The sequence below is a fragment of the Euprymna scolopes genome, chromosome 17 (assembly GCF_053919585.1).
Source record: "Euprymna scolopes isolate OS-2025 chromosome 17, ASM5391958v1, whole genome shotgun sequence".
NCBI lineage: Eukaryota > Metazoa > Mollusca > Cephalopoda > Sepiida > Sepiolidae > Euprymna > Euprymna scolopes.
The window spans coordinates 13,967,808-13,982,584 of record NC_136498.1 but is presented as its reverse complement, the minus strand read 5'-3'; the positions used below and the strand labels follow the sequence as shown (position 1 = coordinate 13,982,584).

At 30.9% G+C, this 14,777-nt stretch overlaps 1 protein-coding gene across 2 annotated transcripts in view; it reads right to left on the bottom strand.

Annotated features, from left to right (window-relative positions):
- Positions 1-14,777, bottom strand: part of LOC145296669 (solute carrier family 4 member 11-like) — an 88,814-nt gene that overhangs the window by 53,985 nt on the left and 20,052 nt on the right. For both annotated transcript variants that reach the window (XM_080142613.1, XM_080142614.1), the window contains exons 4-5: positions 11,244-11,328; positions 4,105-4,228 (exon numbers count right to left, since the gene is read on the bottom strand). In XM_080142613.1, the coding sequence (XP_079998739.1) occupies positions 4,105-4,228; positions 11,244-11,328 (209 nt within the window). The remainder of the gene's footprint in view (positions 1-4,104; positions 4,229-11,243; positions 11,329-14,777) is intronic.

Genomic DNA, 14,777 nt, shown 5'->3' with positions numbered 1-14,777 from the left:
GTACACGCAATAACCCTTATCCCTGAGTGGTTTCCGGGCCTTGATAAGTAGTGACCTCCATGTAAAAAAAAAAAAAATCTATGGCCCTCCTCGACAAACTTGCATGAAAAACACTTGTCTAGTTGAAACTACTATCAATAATTTCTCACACTCTTTATCTGTGCTTAAACCTAAACGTAGATTCCATGAACAAAGTTTTTTTCTTAGAACTGCACACCTGTGGAACTGTTCCGTTTCCCCTGCTTTCCAGCTGATTATAATATGGCCATCTTCAGGTTCAACGTAAACAAGTTTTTGATGAGCCGTCTCATTAAGTAATCCAATTAACCAAATTTCCACTACTAACGATTACTATGATATTGTCCCATTGACTACTGTACACTTATTAACCCTTATCCTCGAGTGGCCTCCAGTCCTTGATTAGTGATGACTCCTTTGTAAAAAAAAAAAACGAAAACAAAAAAAAATCAGTGATCGGTCATATAGAAACTGCAACAGAAAACATTAAGAAAGAACATCACATGGAATCAAGAAAACGGAAACTGTAAAATTCTAAGTTACCCCCTCCCCTCCAAAAAAGAAAAAACAATTGTCCTGTCGCCAATAAACTGACATCACACCAAACAGTCATGAGTCAAGGAGGATAGAGAGAAAGCACTAATCAAACCTCCACTGATTTAATCCGAAGAGAACTAGGTCCTTCGGGAGGCTTATTGCCACCCAAATTCTAGCTAATTCTTGCAACAAGAAATCAATGGTAAACGGCCGTTGCAATAACACAAATTCATTTGCAAAGATTGTCGAAAGGTATGGAGAGTACTGGAAATCTGGCGAGACTTGCTATTATCTACGCCCCAGGGAACACTGCAGACTGTTGGCGGACAAATATTTGGTGATGACTTGTGTGAAAACTCCTAGTGAGTAAATAATAATAATCTATATATTTATAAAAGTGAGAATGTGTGTGTGTGTGTGTGTGTGTGTGTGTGTGTGGGTGTGTGTGGGTGTGTGTGTGTGTGAGGCAATTCTCAATCTATAGACTCAACGAATTTTGGATTTACAGACTTGAAATTTGGTATATAGGGTATTCGGACAAGTAGAAAACTGTTTAATTGGTTTTCATCTGGAAAAAAAATTGAAACATTGGTACGTGGGGATCATTAGATTTTTATCTGTTTGTCAACTGTTTCACAAATGCGCATGTGTAAATTGTTCACATGACAGATTTCTTATGTGAAGAATAAGTAGGATTAAAAACAGTAATTTAAGATTGTGTCAAGCTGGTCTAATGGTTATCGTACTTGACTTACATACAGTTTTTATTTTGATCTCAGCTCGAATATTTTTTTTACTTACAATAAGTGAACTGTTTAGAAAAACATAATACTCGCATGCACATGTCTCAGTTTTTGTATGAACTAAAATATAATATTTATACATATTTTACGACTAGGCAACACCAGGCGGCCTGCTAGTAATGATAATAAAAAAGAAGGGAACCATGAAAGCACCTTGATGCGGCTAAGAAAAGGACAGATGAACAGAGAAACAGAATCCCTAATGACAGTTGCACAGAACAACACAATTAGAACCAAGTACATTAAAGCTAAAATAAATAAAACACAAGAAAACAGTAAATGTAGACTTTGTGGGCAGAGAGACGAAACAGTAAACCACATAATAAGTGAATGCAGTAATATAAGGACACGCACAACTACATGGGTAAGGTAGTGCACTGCGAACTTTACAGACTACACTTAAGTAATAATTAAAATTAAAATAAATACTTAATATAAATTACATATGATGAAGCTTAATTAGTATTAATAGTATTATTATTGATAGCATTAGTATTAATAGTTTTAGTATTTATAATATTATTATAAATAGTATTAGTATTTATAGTATTATAATCATCATCATTATTATTATTATTAGTAGTAGTAGTATTAATAGCATTATTATAATTAGTATTAGTAGATTTAGTAATATTAGTATTAGTATTAGTATTATTGGTAGTATTAGTATTAATAGTACACTTTTAATATTATTATTAATAATTGTGTTTGTAATAATAGTATTATTGTTTACAGTATTGCTATTATTAATATCATTGTTAAAAGTATTAGTATTAACTATTAGTATTAGTGTTAGTAATATTATTAGCGTTAATAGTTTTATGAAAATACTATTAGTATAATTAGTATTATTATAATTATTTTTATTAATATTTGTTAGTAGTAGTATTATTAACAGTATTATTACCTGTATTAGTATTAATAGTATTAGTATTAATAACATTATTATTAGCATTATTAGTATCAATAATATTATTAATAGCATTATTATTAATAGTATTAGTAATTTTTGTATTATTACAATTAGTATAAATAGTATTATTATTATTAATAGCATTAGTATTTAAAGTATTATTGTTGAAAGTATTAGAATTATTAATAGTATGAATTTTAAGACTATTAGTAATCTATAATAATATAGTATTATTAATGGTATTAGTATTACTAATATAAGTATTATCATTAGTATTAACTATAGTATTAGTATAATAGTATTTTAATATTATTATTAGTAGTATTATTGTTTATAGTAATAGTATAATTTGAATTAGTCTTATTTGTATTAGTATTATCAGTATTATTAATTATAGTATTAATATTTATAGAATTAGCATTAATATTATTATTAACAGTATATATTTATAGTAATATTATTAATAGTATTGTTAATTATATTGTTATCAATAGTATTAGTATTAATAGTAGTATTATTAGTCATTGTATAATTATTATTGTAAATAGTATTATTATTTGTGTTAGTATTAACAGTATTAGTATTAGTATTATTACTAGTATGATTATTAATTATATTAACAATAGTATTATTATTATCATTATTATTATTAAAAGTAAAGGTATTTATAGTATTTTTTGTATTATAATTAATAGTATTATTATTAGTAATATTCACAATAGTGTTATTTTTATTAGCATTAATGGTAATATTATTATTATTAGTAGTAGTGGTATTATTAGTATTACTATTAATACTATTATCATCATTATTTGTATTATCAAAAGCATTAATATTATTAGTTTTATTAATTAGTAATATTGTTAGTATACTTGATACTATTAGTATTGATAATAAGGTATTAATAGTACTAATAGTTTTAGTATTATTTATATTATTGTTAATAGTATTACTATTACTAGCATTATTACTTAGATTAATAGTATTATTAGTATTATTGATTATAGTATTATTATAATAGCATTAGTATTAATAATATTAGTTTTTAATAGTATTATTATTAATAGTATTATTATTAATAGTATTAGTATTAGTTGTATTATTATTATATTATTATTATTATTATTATTATTATTATTATTATTATCAATAGTGATAGTATTAATAGTACTATTATTAATAGTATTATTAATTATAGTGTTAATAATACTATTATTAATAGTATTATTATTTTTGTATTATTATGAATAGTTTTATTATTAATAGTATAAGTATAATTAGTAGTATTATTCACAGTGTTAGTATTATTAATAGAATACATGATAGCATTAGTATTAATATTATTATTATTCATAGTATTGTTATTATTAATATTATTTTTAATAGTATTAGTAGTAATAGTAGTATAAGTAATAGTATTAGAATTAATAGTAATAGTATTATTGTTGGCCTTTTCATTATAGTATTATTATTTGTAGTATTTCCTTAATAGTATTGCTATAAATAGTATTATTACTTGTATTGGTATTATTAGTATTATTAATCACAGTATTATTATTAATAATATTATTAGTATTATTATTTATCATACTATTCTTCTTCTTCTTATTATTATTATTGTTATTATTAATTGTATAAGCATTAATAGTATTAGTAGTTTCATATATGGTGACAAAAATTATCAAACTTATCTGCTTGACATTATGCATGGTACATTAAGATGTGAATCCAAATGCATATGACTCCTAATTATATACAACAGAGGATCAAAAACACATTACTCCTAATTATATACAATTGAGGATCAAATAGAAAAAGGGAGAGAATTCTTACGTCTTTATTTGAAGCCACCACAAGAATGACAAAGGACACCTCTTGACTTGTGCTGCCCATGTTAACGGGGTTTAAAAGTCGAGCAATAACCGTGTGACGATTAATTTTTGATGGCCATTCACAACTGCAAAAGAAAAAAAAATATTCACAACTGTAAAAACAAATATTCACAACTGCAAAAAAAAAAAAAATATTCACAACTGCAAAAGAAAAAAAATTCACAACTGCAAAAGAAAAAAATATTCACAACTTCAAAAGAAAAAAATATTCACAACTTCAAAAGAAAAAAATATTCACAACTGCAAAAGAAAAATAATGTTCACAACTGCAAAAGAAAAAATATTCACAACTGCAAAAGAAAAAAAAATTCACAACTGCAAAATAAAAAATGATATTCACAACTGCAAAAGAAAAAAATATTCACAACTGCAAAAGAAAAAAAATATTCACAACTGCAAAAGAAAAAAAAATTCACAACTGCAAAAAAAAAATGATATTCACAACTGCAAATGAAAAATAATGTTCACAACTGCAAAAGAAAAAAAATATTTACAACTTCAAAAGAAAATGATATTCACAACTGCAAATGAAAAATAATGTTCACAACTGCAAAAGAAAAAAAGATGTTTACAACTGCAATAGAAAAAAATGTTATGGCCTTGCAGGCTGATGATAATCAAGACAAACATAATGGTATAATTAACAAAATGTGTATTAGCAAAAGTTTGTTATAGAAGTACACATCATGATTCTGGGCCATAGCTGCTACTAATCACTGTATTTCCTTCCTTCCCACCACAAGAAGATGTGGTGCAAGATCAGAAGTTAGGAAAAGTCAAGCCAGCGCCCTAAAGGAGGAGCATTCTAACCTTTTAAAAATTGTCTGGGTAGCCCCGTCTACATTTCCTGGCGATGGCACCTCAAGCAGGAAGCAATAAACTTACTCCACCTGAAAGATAGGAGGCAAAGGTTGGGAGAGGGTGGACCTTCTAGGACTACTCAAAACGAATGCCTCAGCCTGCAAAATATAAGGCCACTGAAATGACTCAGTTTCTGCTAGACTGGAATCTCGGCTAGCATGTATCAGCAATTGGAGTGAATGACAAAATGGATGCCACAAATCGGTATCCACCTAACTGTATTTATTTTCTGGGTAAGAAAGCAGAATGTATTCAAGGTGTCCCTAAGCAGTTTACAGGAAGTAATTAATAATTTTGTAAGAAATCCATGAATCGTTAATGTAGAACTTTTCCATGAAAGTAGATGCATGCCTAAATAGAATTGATTCTCATATTGATCGAGATGTGAAAATAACTGTTGCACATTTTTTATTACTTTCAGACAGGGTTCAGTAACTTTCTGGAGAAAGGGCAAACTGACTATGCAAGGCCTCGATGAACACCTATAATACTATAATGAAAATAAAAACAAATTGGTTATTGTCAAGATTATCTGCTGTTTTTGATTTCCGGTTTCTGTTGTCCATTGGACTGGATAATTAGACAGGGTCAAGTGAACAAGAAAGCCATTCTTAACATAAGAAAAGAAGAGGAGGGTGCTTTGATGTTAAGTTGTCTCCTCTTATATCTATACTATTATATAAATGGAACACTTTGTGTGTGTGTGTGTGTGTGTGTGTGTGTGTGTGAAAGTTCATTCCCTATGGACTTGAAAACAGCTGGGTCGATTTTTTATGAAATTTCACACAAAGGTACTTTATGAGCCTGGCAGTGTTCTTAGATATCTTGTGCCTTAGTATCTTGCTCAAACTAACCATGAAGTTTCATTCTTACCAATTCAGTCAACTTTTCTATTTCGATTCTTTCTTTGTACTTCTGCTTATCTTCCAATTAATCTTTATCTAGTTCTTCCTCTTTCACCATTGCTGCAAGTAATACTCCATGACTGTTAGCCAAGTAGTGGTGAACACTTCTAAGTTCTTCCCCGGCACATTCTTCAATTGCAATCAGCCCTCTTCCTCATTTATCCCCTGTGATATACAGCCTGAGCACATTAGAATTGGGATGAAGTGTTTTTTCATTTCTTCCTGTGTCCATTCTACAAAAGCTGCACTGTATTGAATTACAGCAACTGTCCATGAATTGATGGCTGAGAACAGCTTCCTACCCTTCAGTCTAGATTTCAGGAGCAGTTTGAGTCTCTTCATACACACCTCTTTCGTCTTCTCTTTTAATTAATTTGCAAAGCATCGTATCAAGTTCCAGCATCACCCTCAGCATCTCCTAATCTTTTACCATTTGGCAAAATGATGCCTTTCATGGCTCCTCTCTTTTCTCATTTAAGACTAACTCCTGTTCATTTGAGAAATTCCAAACTTCTTATTTATGTTTTCACTCCACTGCTGTATAGTTTGAACCAGAAAGTCAATTTCCATTTCTGTTTTGGCAAACAATTTCAGATCGTCCATAAATAACATGTGGCTGGTCTTCGGTCCATTCTTCTCCAGTTGGTATCCCATATTTGTCTCACTTAGTACATGGGTCAGTGCTATTATAAATAGAAGTAGTGAAAAGGAATCTCATTTGAAAATACCACATCTGATGCTGACTGTTCCTAATAATTTCTCATCTGAAAAAAAAGGTTGGTTTTTCAACTGCTCATACTTTTCCCTATGAACACAATTATATTTTCTGCCACCTCTACCATTTCCAACGTCCTGAGTTAAATGCGACACCATATCATAAGCTTTCTTATAATCTATTCAATCTACATTCAAGTTTTTTTTCTCCTTTTGCAGTTCTTTAAAATACATTTATCAATCGTAGCTGGTCTTTTGTTCCTAAACACCTTTTCCTCCTGCCTTTTTATTCCACTGATAGTAAACCATTTACTTGAAGATGGTCATATACTTTTGAATTGATTATTCCTGTCAGTGTCTTCCAAAGAAAGTTCAAGCAAGCAATTGGTCTATTATTTTCAACATCTTAATCATCTTATTATTATTATTATTGGCTCACAAGGAGCTTTCTCACAGGTCATAAAGGATTTCTCCTTGAGAACAACCTGTGGTGTTTCCGGAAAGCTGGGTGACAATAAGTATCTCCAGTTTTCCAGTACTCTCCACCTCTTGATATCATCTGCAAATGAATTTGCATTATCGCAACAGCCACTTAGATTGATTTCTTGCTAGCAGCGGCCATTGGTCTTTACTGGAATTTGAGTGGCAATAAACATCCCCAAGGTCCCAGTTCTCTTCATACCTGTTCAGCAGAGGTTTGGACAGTGCTCTATCCTCGGTCTATCCATCCTCCTTGATCCTTCTCGACTATTTGGCATCATCCTTGTTTTGGGGGGGGCAGTGATTGAGTAATGGGAGGGGATAGAGAACGGGATAGAGAACTTATGGATATGCATCTTTAATATTCTTGGTTCCATGTAACGCTTTTTAATATTTTGTCTCTGCAGTAGCTTGTGGATTATGTGTATTGGTCTCTGCATTCAAGGGTTTTTCTTAATATTTCAGCTGTTTTTATTATTGTTATTCGTTTTATCTTTCCAACCATTCCTCTGATTCCAATTTCTCCCATTCTTTTTTCAAAGTTTTTAGGGATTGTTCCTAGTGCTCCAACTATTATAGGTACTATCCTGATTTTTTTATCATCCATATCCCTTTCAGCTCTCTGGCCAGCTTGGTGTACTCTGTTTCTTCTTTTCTTTGATATTTATCCTGTGGTCTGCTGGAACAGCAAAGTCTACGATTTGGCAGGACTTTTCTTTCTTGTTGATTATTACGATATCCGGTCTTCTTGCTTGGATGGATTTATCAGTTTGTATGTCCATGTCCCATAGAATTTTGTGATTCTCTTTTTCAATTACTGTTGTTGGCTTATGCTTGTACCATTTGTCTGTACATTTGAGGTGCAGTTTTTTGCACAATTCCCAGTGTACTGCCCTTCCTACTTGGCCATGTCTGTTCTTATATTCCTTTTGAGCTAGTTTGCTACATTCACTTACTATATGGTTTATCGTGTCGTCTCTTTGTCCACAGAGTCTGCATTTGCTGTTTTCTTGTGTTTTGTCGATCTTTGCTTTGATGTGGTTGGTTCTTATCGAGTTATCTTGTGCTGCCGTTATTAGGGATTCAGTTTCTCGGTTTATGTGTCCTTTTCGCATCCATGTCCAGGTGTTTTCATTATACTTGTCTTTTGTTATCCTTGCAAATCTTCTGTGTAATTGTTTCTCTTCCCATTTTTCTTTTTCTGTTTTATCCTTTGTTTCTCTGTTTTCTGTTTTGTTATTTTTTCCGCGTCTCTCGCTGACATAATTATTCTTTCAATTTTTTGCATTACGTATTTTTATTGTTGTTTTTTCGTGTCATTTACACAGTCTTCTATACAAACCAATCCCCTCCCGCCGTCTTTCCTTTTTACGTAAAGTCAATCAACATCATCCTTGCGTGTAGTGCATTGTGTATGGTCATTAGTTTCCTGGTCTTCTGATCAAGCTGTCTCAGTTCTTCTTTAGTTCACCCTATGAACGGTCTTGAGTATCTTACTAGTGATACTGCCCATGTATTTATACCTTTTATTAGGTTTCTGCTATACAATTTAGTTTCCAGAAGTTTTCTTGTTCTCCTGAGATATTCCTTTCCAATGTTCTTTCATTTCTGTTGCTTTGATGGTGTCTGCGTCCAAAACTCCTAGGCATTTATAGACGTCTTGTTCCTCTAGTGCCCTCATCTCCGTTTGGTTGGGTAGTTCCATGTCTTCGTTTGTCTCCAGCTTTCTCTTTCTTGTAACTAGTAGTGCACATTTTTCCATGCCAAATTCCAGTTGGATATCCTGGCTAAAGATCCTGGTAGTGTTTATTAGTATCTCTGGTTCATTTTCGATCCTTGCAAAAAGTTTCCAATCGTCCATGTACATCAAGGGGTTCATTTTTTTCTCTGTATTGGAGAACTTGTATTCGGCTTGGCACTTTCTCAGCATATTGTTTAGGGGGGCATCGTGGCTATGATGAACAGTAATGGTGATAGCGAATCTCCTTGGAAGATGCCTCTTTGTATGTTGATTTCTGTTATGTGTTATGCTCTGACGAACTACAAACACTTGTACCACCTCGACGTGAATATCCCTGACAAACCCAACAAGTAGTTAAATCCACCCCTTCACAGTAGAGATCACTAGGTGTAAGAAAACCTTATACTCCAATAGTTTCTTCCCCAGAACTGCTAGACTTTGGAACTCCCTTCCGGGATTCTGCTTTCCCAACTGTACTGATATGCAGAAATTCAAGTGTAATGTGAACAGACATCTTGCTACTCATCTCCCTTCATAATGCCCCTGCAACTTATGTCCCCGATTATAGCCCCCTACTTTAAAGTTGCACTGTGCCTTGTTTGGGGTGAAAATTGAATTTAAAAAAAAAAATGTGTTGTCCATCAGCTGTCAGTTCCAGTCTCTATGTATTTCATTGCATTTTCAATCACGTTGATGATCCTGCTTGGTATTTTATACATTTTAAGCATTCTAGTATCCATGTTTGGGGTATCATGTTGTATGCTTTTTTGTACTCAATCCACGCCATGGCGAGATTTTTTCTCCTTCTTTTTTTACCCCCTTTAAGCTCTTTTGGTCAACATATCTAGCAGGTCATGTGTTCCTTTTGTTCCTTTTTGGTATCCTTTCTGTTCTTTGGGGAGAAGTCCATGATTATTCAGGGAGTGGTAGATTTGTTCCCTCAGTTGTGATGTTAATATTTTCCACATAGTGAGTAAGCACGTGATAGGCCTAGGATTGCTGGAGGTGGTTCCTTTCTTTGTGTCCTTCGGTATCAGTGTAGTCTTACCTTTTGTCATCCAATCGGGTACATTTGTTTCCTGTGTACATCTTCTCAGGTTTTGAGCTAGCATTTGTGTAAGGTTGGGAATTTTTTAAACCAGTATGCATGTATCCCGTCATGTCCTGGTGCTCTCCCTTTCGCCATTTTTACTATGGTCTTCTTCAGAGTTTCCTTGCTAATTTCATTCATTGTTCTTCTTCGCTTTTGTTGTAATTCTTCTTTGATATCTTTCAGCCATGCCGCATTTCTATTGTGATTCCGTCGTTCTTCCCATATCTTATCGATCTGTTTTTGTTTTTCCTCCGTTCTATTATTTGCTTTTCCTCTGTTCACATTTATTATAATATATTATTATAATATATCATTATTATTATTATTATTATTATTATTATTATTATTATTATTATTATTATTATTATTATTATTTTTATTATTATTATTATTACTTTTTATTTTATTAATTTTTTTAATATTTTTATTTTTATTTTATTATTATTATTAATTTATTATTATTATTATTATTATTATTATTATTATTATTATTATTATTATTATTACTTTTTATTTTATTAATTTTTTAATATTTTTATTTTATTATTTTTATTAATTTATTATTTTTATTTTTATTATTATTATTATTATTATTATTATTATTATTACTTTTTATTTTATTAATTTTTTTAATATTTTTATTTTATTATTTTTATTAATTTATTATTTTTATTATTATTATTATTATTATTATTATTATTATTATTATTATTATTTTTTAACTTATTATGTTTATTATTATTTTAATTTTTATTATTGTTTTATTTTTCAAGAGTATTGCGAAGCACCAATTATTATTTATTATTCTATTATTTTATAGTTATAATTGTTATTTTATTTTTATTATTATTTCATTATTTCTATTCTTATTTTATTATAATAATTTTATTATTATTATTTATTTTATTCTATTATTGTTTTATTATCATTTCATTATTATTTTATTATTTTAATATCATTTGTATTATTATTTAATAATTTTATTATTATTAATTATTATTATTTTATTATTTTGCTATTATTTAATTTTATTATGTTATTACTTATACTATTATTTCATTATTCATATTATTATTTTAGTATTTTCTAAGTTTATTATTATTTAAATTTTTTAATTATTTTCTTATTTTTATTTTATTATAATTGTATTTTATTTTATTTTTATTCAATAATTTGTATTATTTTATTATTATAACATTACTTTATTATTTTTATCATAATTTGTTTTATTTGTATTATTTTATTATTTATTTGATAAACCACCGTGAAAAAACAAAATTACTTACAGCAAGCAGATCCATGATTGGTCAAACTGAAGCGTATTCATTTGAGAAACGCGGACACCTTGGATAGTTTTGCTTAGTACATCGGCTGGAAAAATAAAAATGTGGACAGTTTGGAATGCTGACAAAAAATGGGTACTTGTGCAGTTTACAAACCGTGCTATTTTTAAAATAGAATTTTCAAGTTGAATTCAATTTTTACGAATAATATAAATAATACAAATTATCAATCCTCATCTCAAAAATTCAAAGAACAGGGTTGTCAATGTGATTACGTTGTAGAAAGACTGTACTGCTAAAAGGCAAAAATAGGTTTAAGGCGCCTAAAATTCATATTTTAAGATTCATTTTAAGATTAACTGAAATGACCACTGACATGATGGATTTTTGGATGGCGATAGCGTCTTTGTGTATCAAAATTTAATTTCAATTGGGTTTAAAAGTTATGCTTTAACAAAGGGAAAAAAATGAAGGATATATATATGGATACACATATACAATAAAACGGAAATAAATGAAACATTAAGAGAATAGAAGGGTCACCAGGTAGCAAGTGCTAACTTAAAAATATGAACAGTGTTTTGTAGATAAAAAATGAAAAAAAACGAAAATTTATAACAAAACATTTTTATACAAGAGATAAGAATATAAAAGTTACTTTCAATCATTCGTGTTTGGTAAAGAAATTTTAGTAAATATTCACAAGTACGTCAAAATGTTCATAGAGTGAATAATATATGTATGTAAGTATTTGGCAGCGTGGTATTGTGTATGTGCGTGTGTTGGTTTACCTTGTTCTTGTTACATTGTCCTTGTTCGTACATGTGAGTGAGTAGTAATTCTTTTCTGTTCACCAGACTCTTGCTAGTGTGTAGGAATGTGTGTGCAAGATGAAAATGCTGGTGTGTGAGTAATGGAGTCTTCTTCATCTCCCTTGACTCAAAGGCATGAGGAAGAGGGGTCGAGCAGACATTCTTGAGTTCTTTCATGCAAGTGCAGCTGATGAAATCTGGAGAAAACTGATTTTGTTGACCAGTCTTATAGAATTTTCTAAGTTAGTACTGGTTTACTACTTTCACATGTATGTGTTACTTTATGGGGTTTGGAATAATTTTCATTGGTTGAAAATATATTGAGTTAACACATTTCTGTGAAGGATTTTTGTTTTGGGGAGTGAAAACGAAAGTGAATCAAAAGAAAATGTTGGAAGAAAGAGTGTGGCAATTAGAGCCATTTGCTTTTTATCGTATAAATCACTTCTCAGTCGTACTACAGATATCTGAGTGTTTAATCACGATTATCCTCTAAGTCTCAAACGTTGAGTTAGTAAAGAAGCAAAAAACATTAATTTTCCTCTTCCCCAATTGACCAGTTAACAATTGACCAGTTAACATATATCATAGTATATTTTTCTTGTGGTCTCTTGGTCTTACCAACAGATTCCAGAACAATAATTTATCTAGTTTGGTGGAATATCCAGCTTAATGATGTTACTACAAGCAACATAATTTAGAGAAGGTGGATTATTTAATGTTTAAGCCAATGTGGGATAACCATACTAAGGGGATCTTATTTGGGTACCGAATTCTGTGTTATTTTGAATATTTGATTAAGATTAACTCATAGAATGAACTATCCTCATGCCAGGTTGTCCTGACAAACCCTTGTACAGAGAAACCGAAGACACTCATGGATAATTTCTTGAAGACATTTAAATTCTGTCCTGTGTGTGTGTGTGTGTGTGCACGTACATGTGTGCGTGTGTGTGTATGCATGTGCATATGTGTGCAAATTCCAACTTAACATTATAAATAAGAACTGAATTCCTCTGGGTGCCCATTCCTTATAAGTAGCTTATTTCTTACCTATACATCATTGGTATTTTCTAAGGAATTTCTGAGTTAGAATTGGCTTACCACTTTCACATATATGTGTTACTTTTAAGGGTTTGGAACGATTTTTATTGGTTGGAAAACATTTTGAGTTCACACGTTCCTGTGAAAACTTCTTTGCTTTAGGAAGTGAGGAAGAAAATGAATCCAAACAAATCGGAAAAAGAAAGAAGGTAATTGCTATAACCCTAGTTAAAGGGTTACAACGAAAACAGAACACGGGAATAGAATAAAAAATGTATTAACAAGAACATACAAAAGTGTGAGTTGTTTGTCTAGCCAACAAACAAGCTCTGTTGGCTCTCCAGATCTAGACCACACATTAATGCTTTGCCTTTCAGTATTTATGTATACTAGTGGAACATGTGGAAATTCCATAGTGACATTTTTCATATGTAATATTTTTTTATTTTTTATTTTTTTTATTACATTTTCACCCCAAACAAGGCACATTGCCACTTTGGTGTAGGGGGCTACTATCAGGGACATAAGCATCAGGGGTACTGCGTAGGGAGTTGGGCAGCAAGATGTCGGTTCACGTTGCCCTTGAACTTCTGCATGTCAGTACAGTTGGAGAAGCAGGAACCCGGTAGGGAATTCCAAAGTCTAGCTGTCCTGGGGAAGAAACTACTGGAGTAGAAGGCTCTCTTACATCTAGGGATCTCTACTGTGAAGGGGTGGGATTTAGCTGCTTGTCGGGTTTGTCAGGGGTATTTACATGGAGGGGGCACAAGTGCTTGCAGTTCGTCGGATAATATATTGCAGCTAGAATTCTGTGGACGTTCAGTGTGAATGGAGACCCCACAATATTATTGTAGCCCTTTTGTTAAAATTGTAAAAGTATTTATCTAAGTAATCAGGTTAATGTAGTGTCAGAATATATCTGGTTATTACGGTTCATCTTTAATATACTGATAGGAGTCTGTGACATATTTGCATTGTATGAACATCCAGTATGAACAGAAACCCTACAATATCATTAAACCATCTTTAGACAGAACAGATATTACCCTTGGATCCTAGCCAGAAGATCAAGAAGGTATATTTTAGTTTCACGTATGGTTAAAAAAAAAAAAATTTTTTTTTTTACATTGTGTCTTCCATGATTGAGAATAGTTAATTTAATGTTTGTAGTATGTTATAACCTCCTATCCTCTGTTTAATAGATAGCATCTACCGATCGAATAATTGGGAGATCCTATTTATTAAAAAGGAGAACAGAAGGTGATAACATACTACGAACATCAAATTAGTGTATCTAGACACTAATTATTATAACCTCCTATCCTCTGTTTAATAGATAGCATCTACCGATCGAATAATTGGGAGATCCTATTTATTAAAAAGGAGAACAGAAGGTGATAACATACTACGAACATCAAATTAGTGTATCTAGACACTAATTAGTGTATAGATACACTAATTTGATGTTCGTAGTATGTTATCACTTTCTGTTCTCCTTTTTAATAAATAGGATCTCCCAATTATTCGATCGGTAGATCCTATCTATTAAACAGAGGATAGGAGGTTATAACATACTACAGGCATTATATTAGCGTATCTATATACTAATTTAATGTTCGTAGTATATCATCACCTTCTTCTATCCTCCTTTTTAATAAATAGGATCTCCCAATCGAATAAT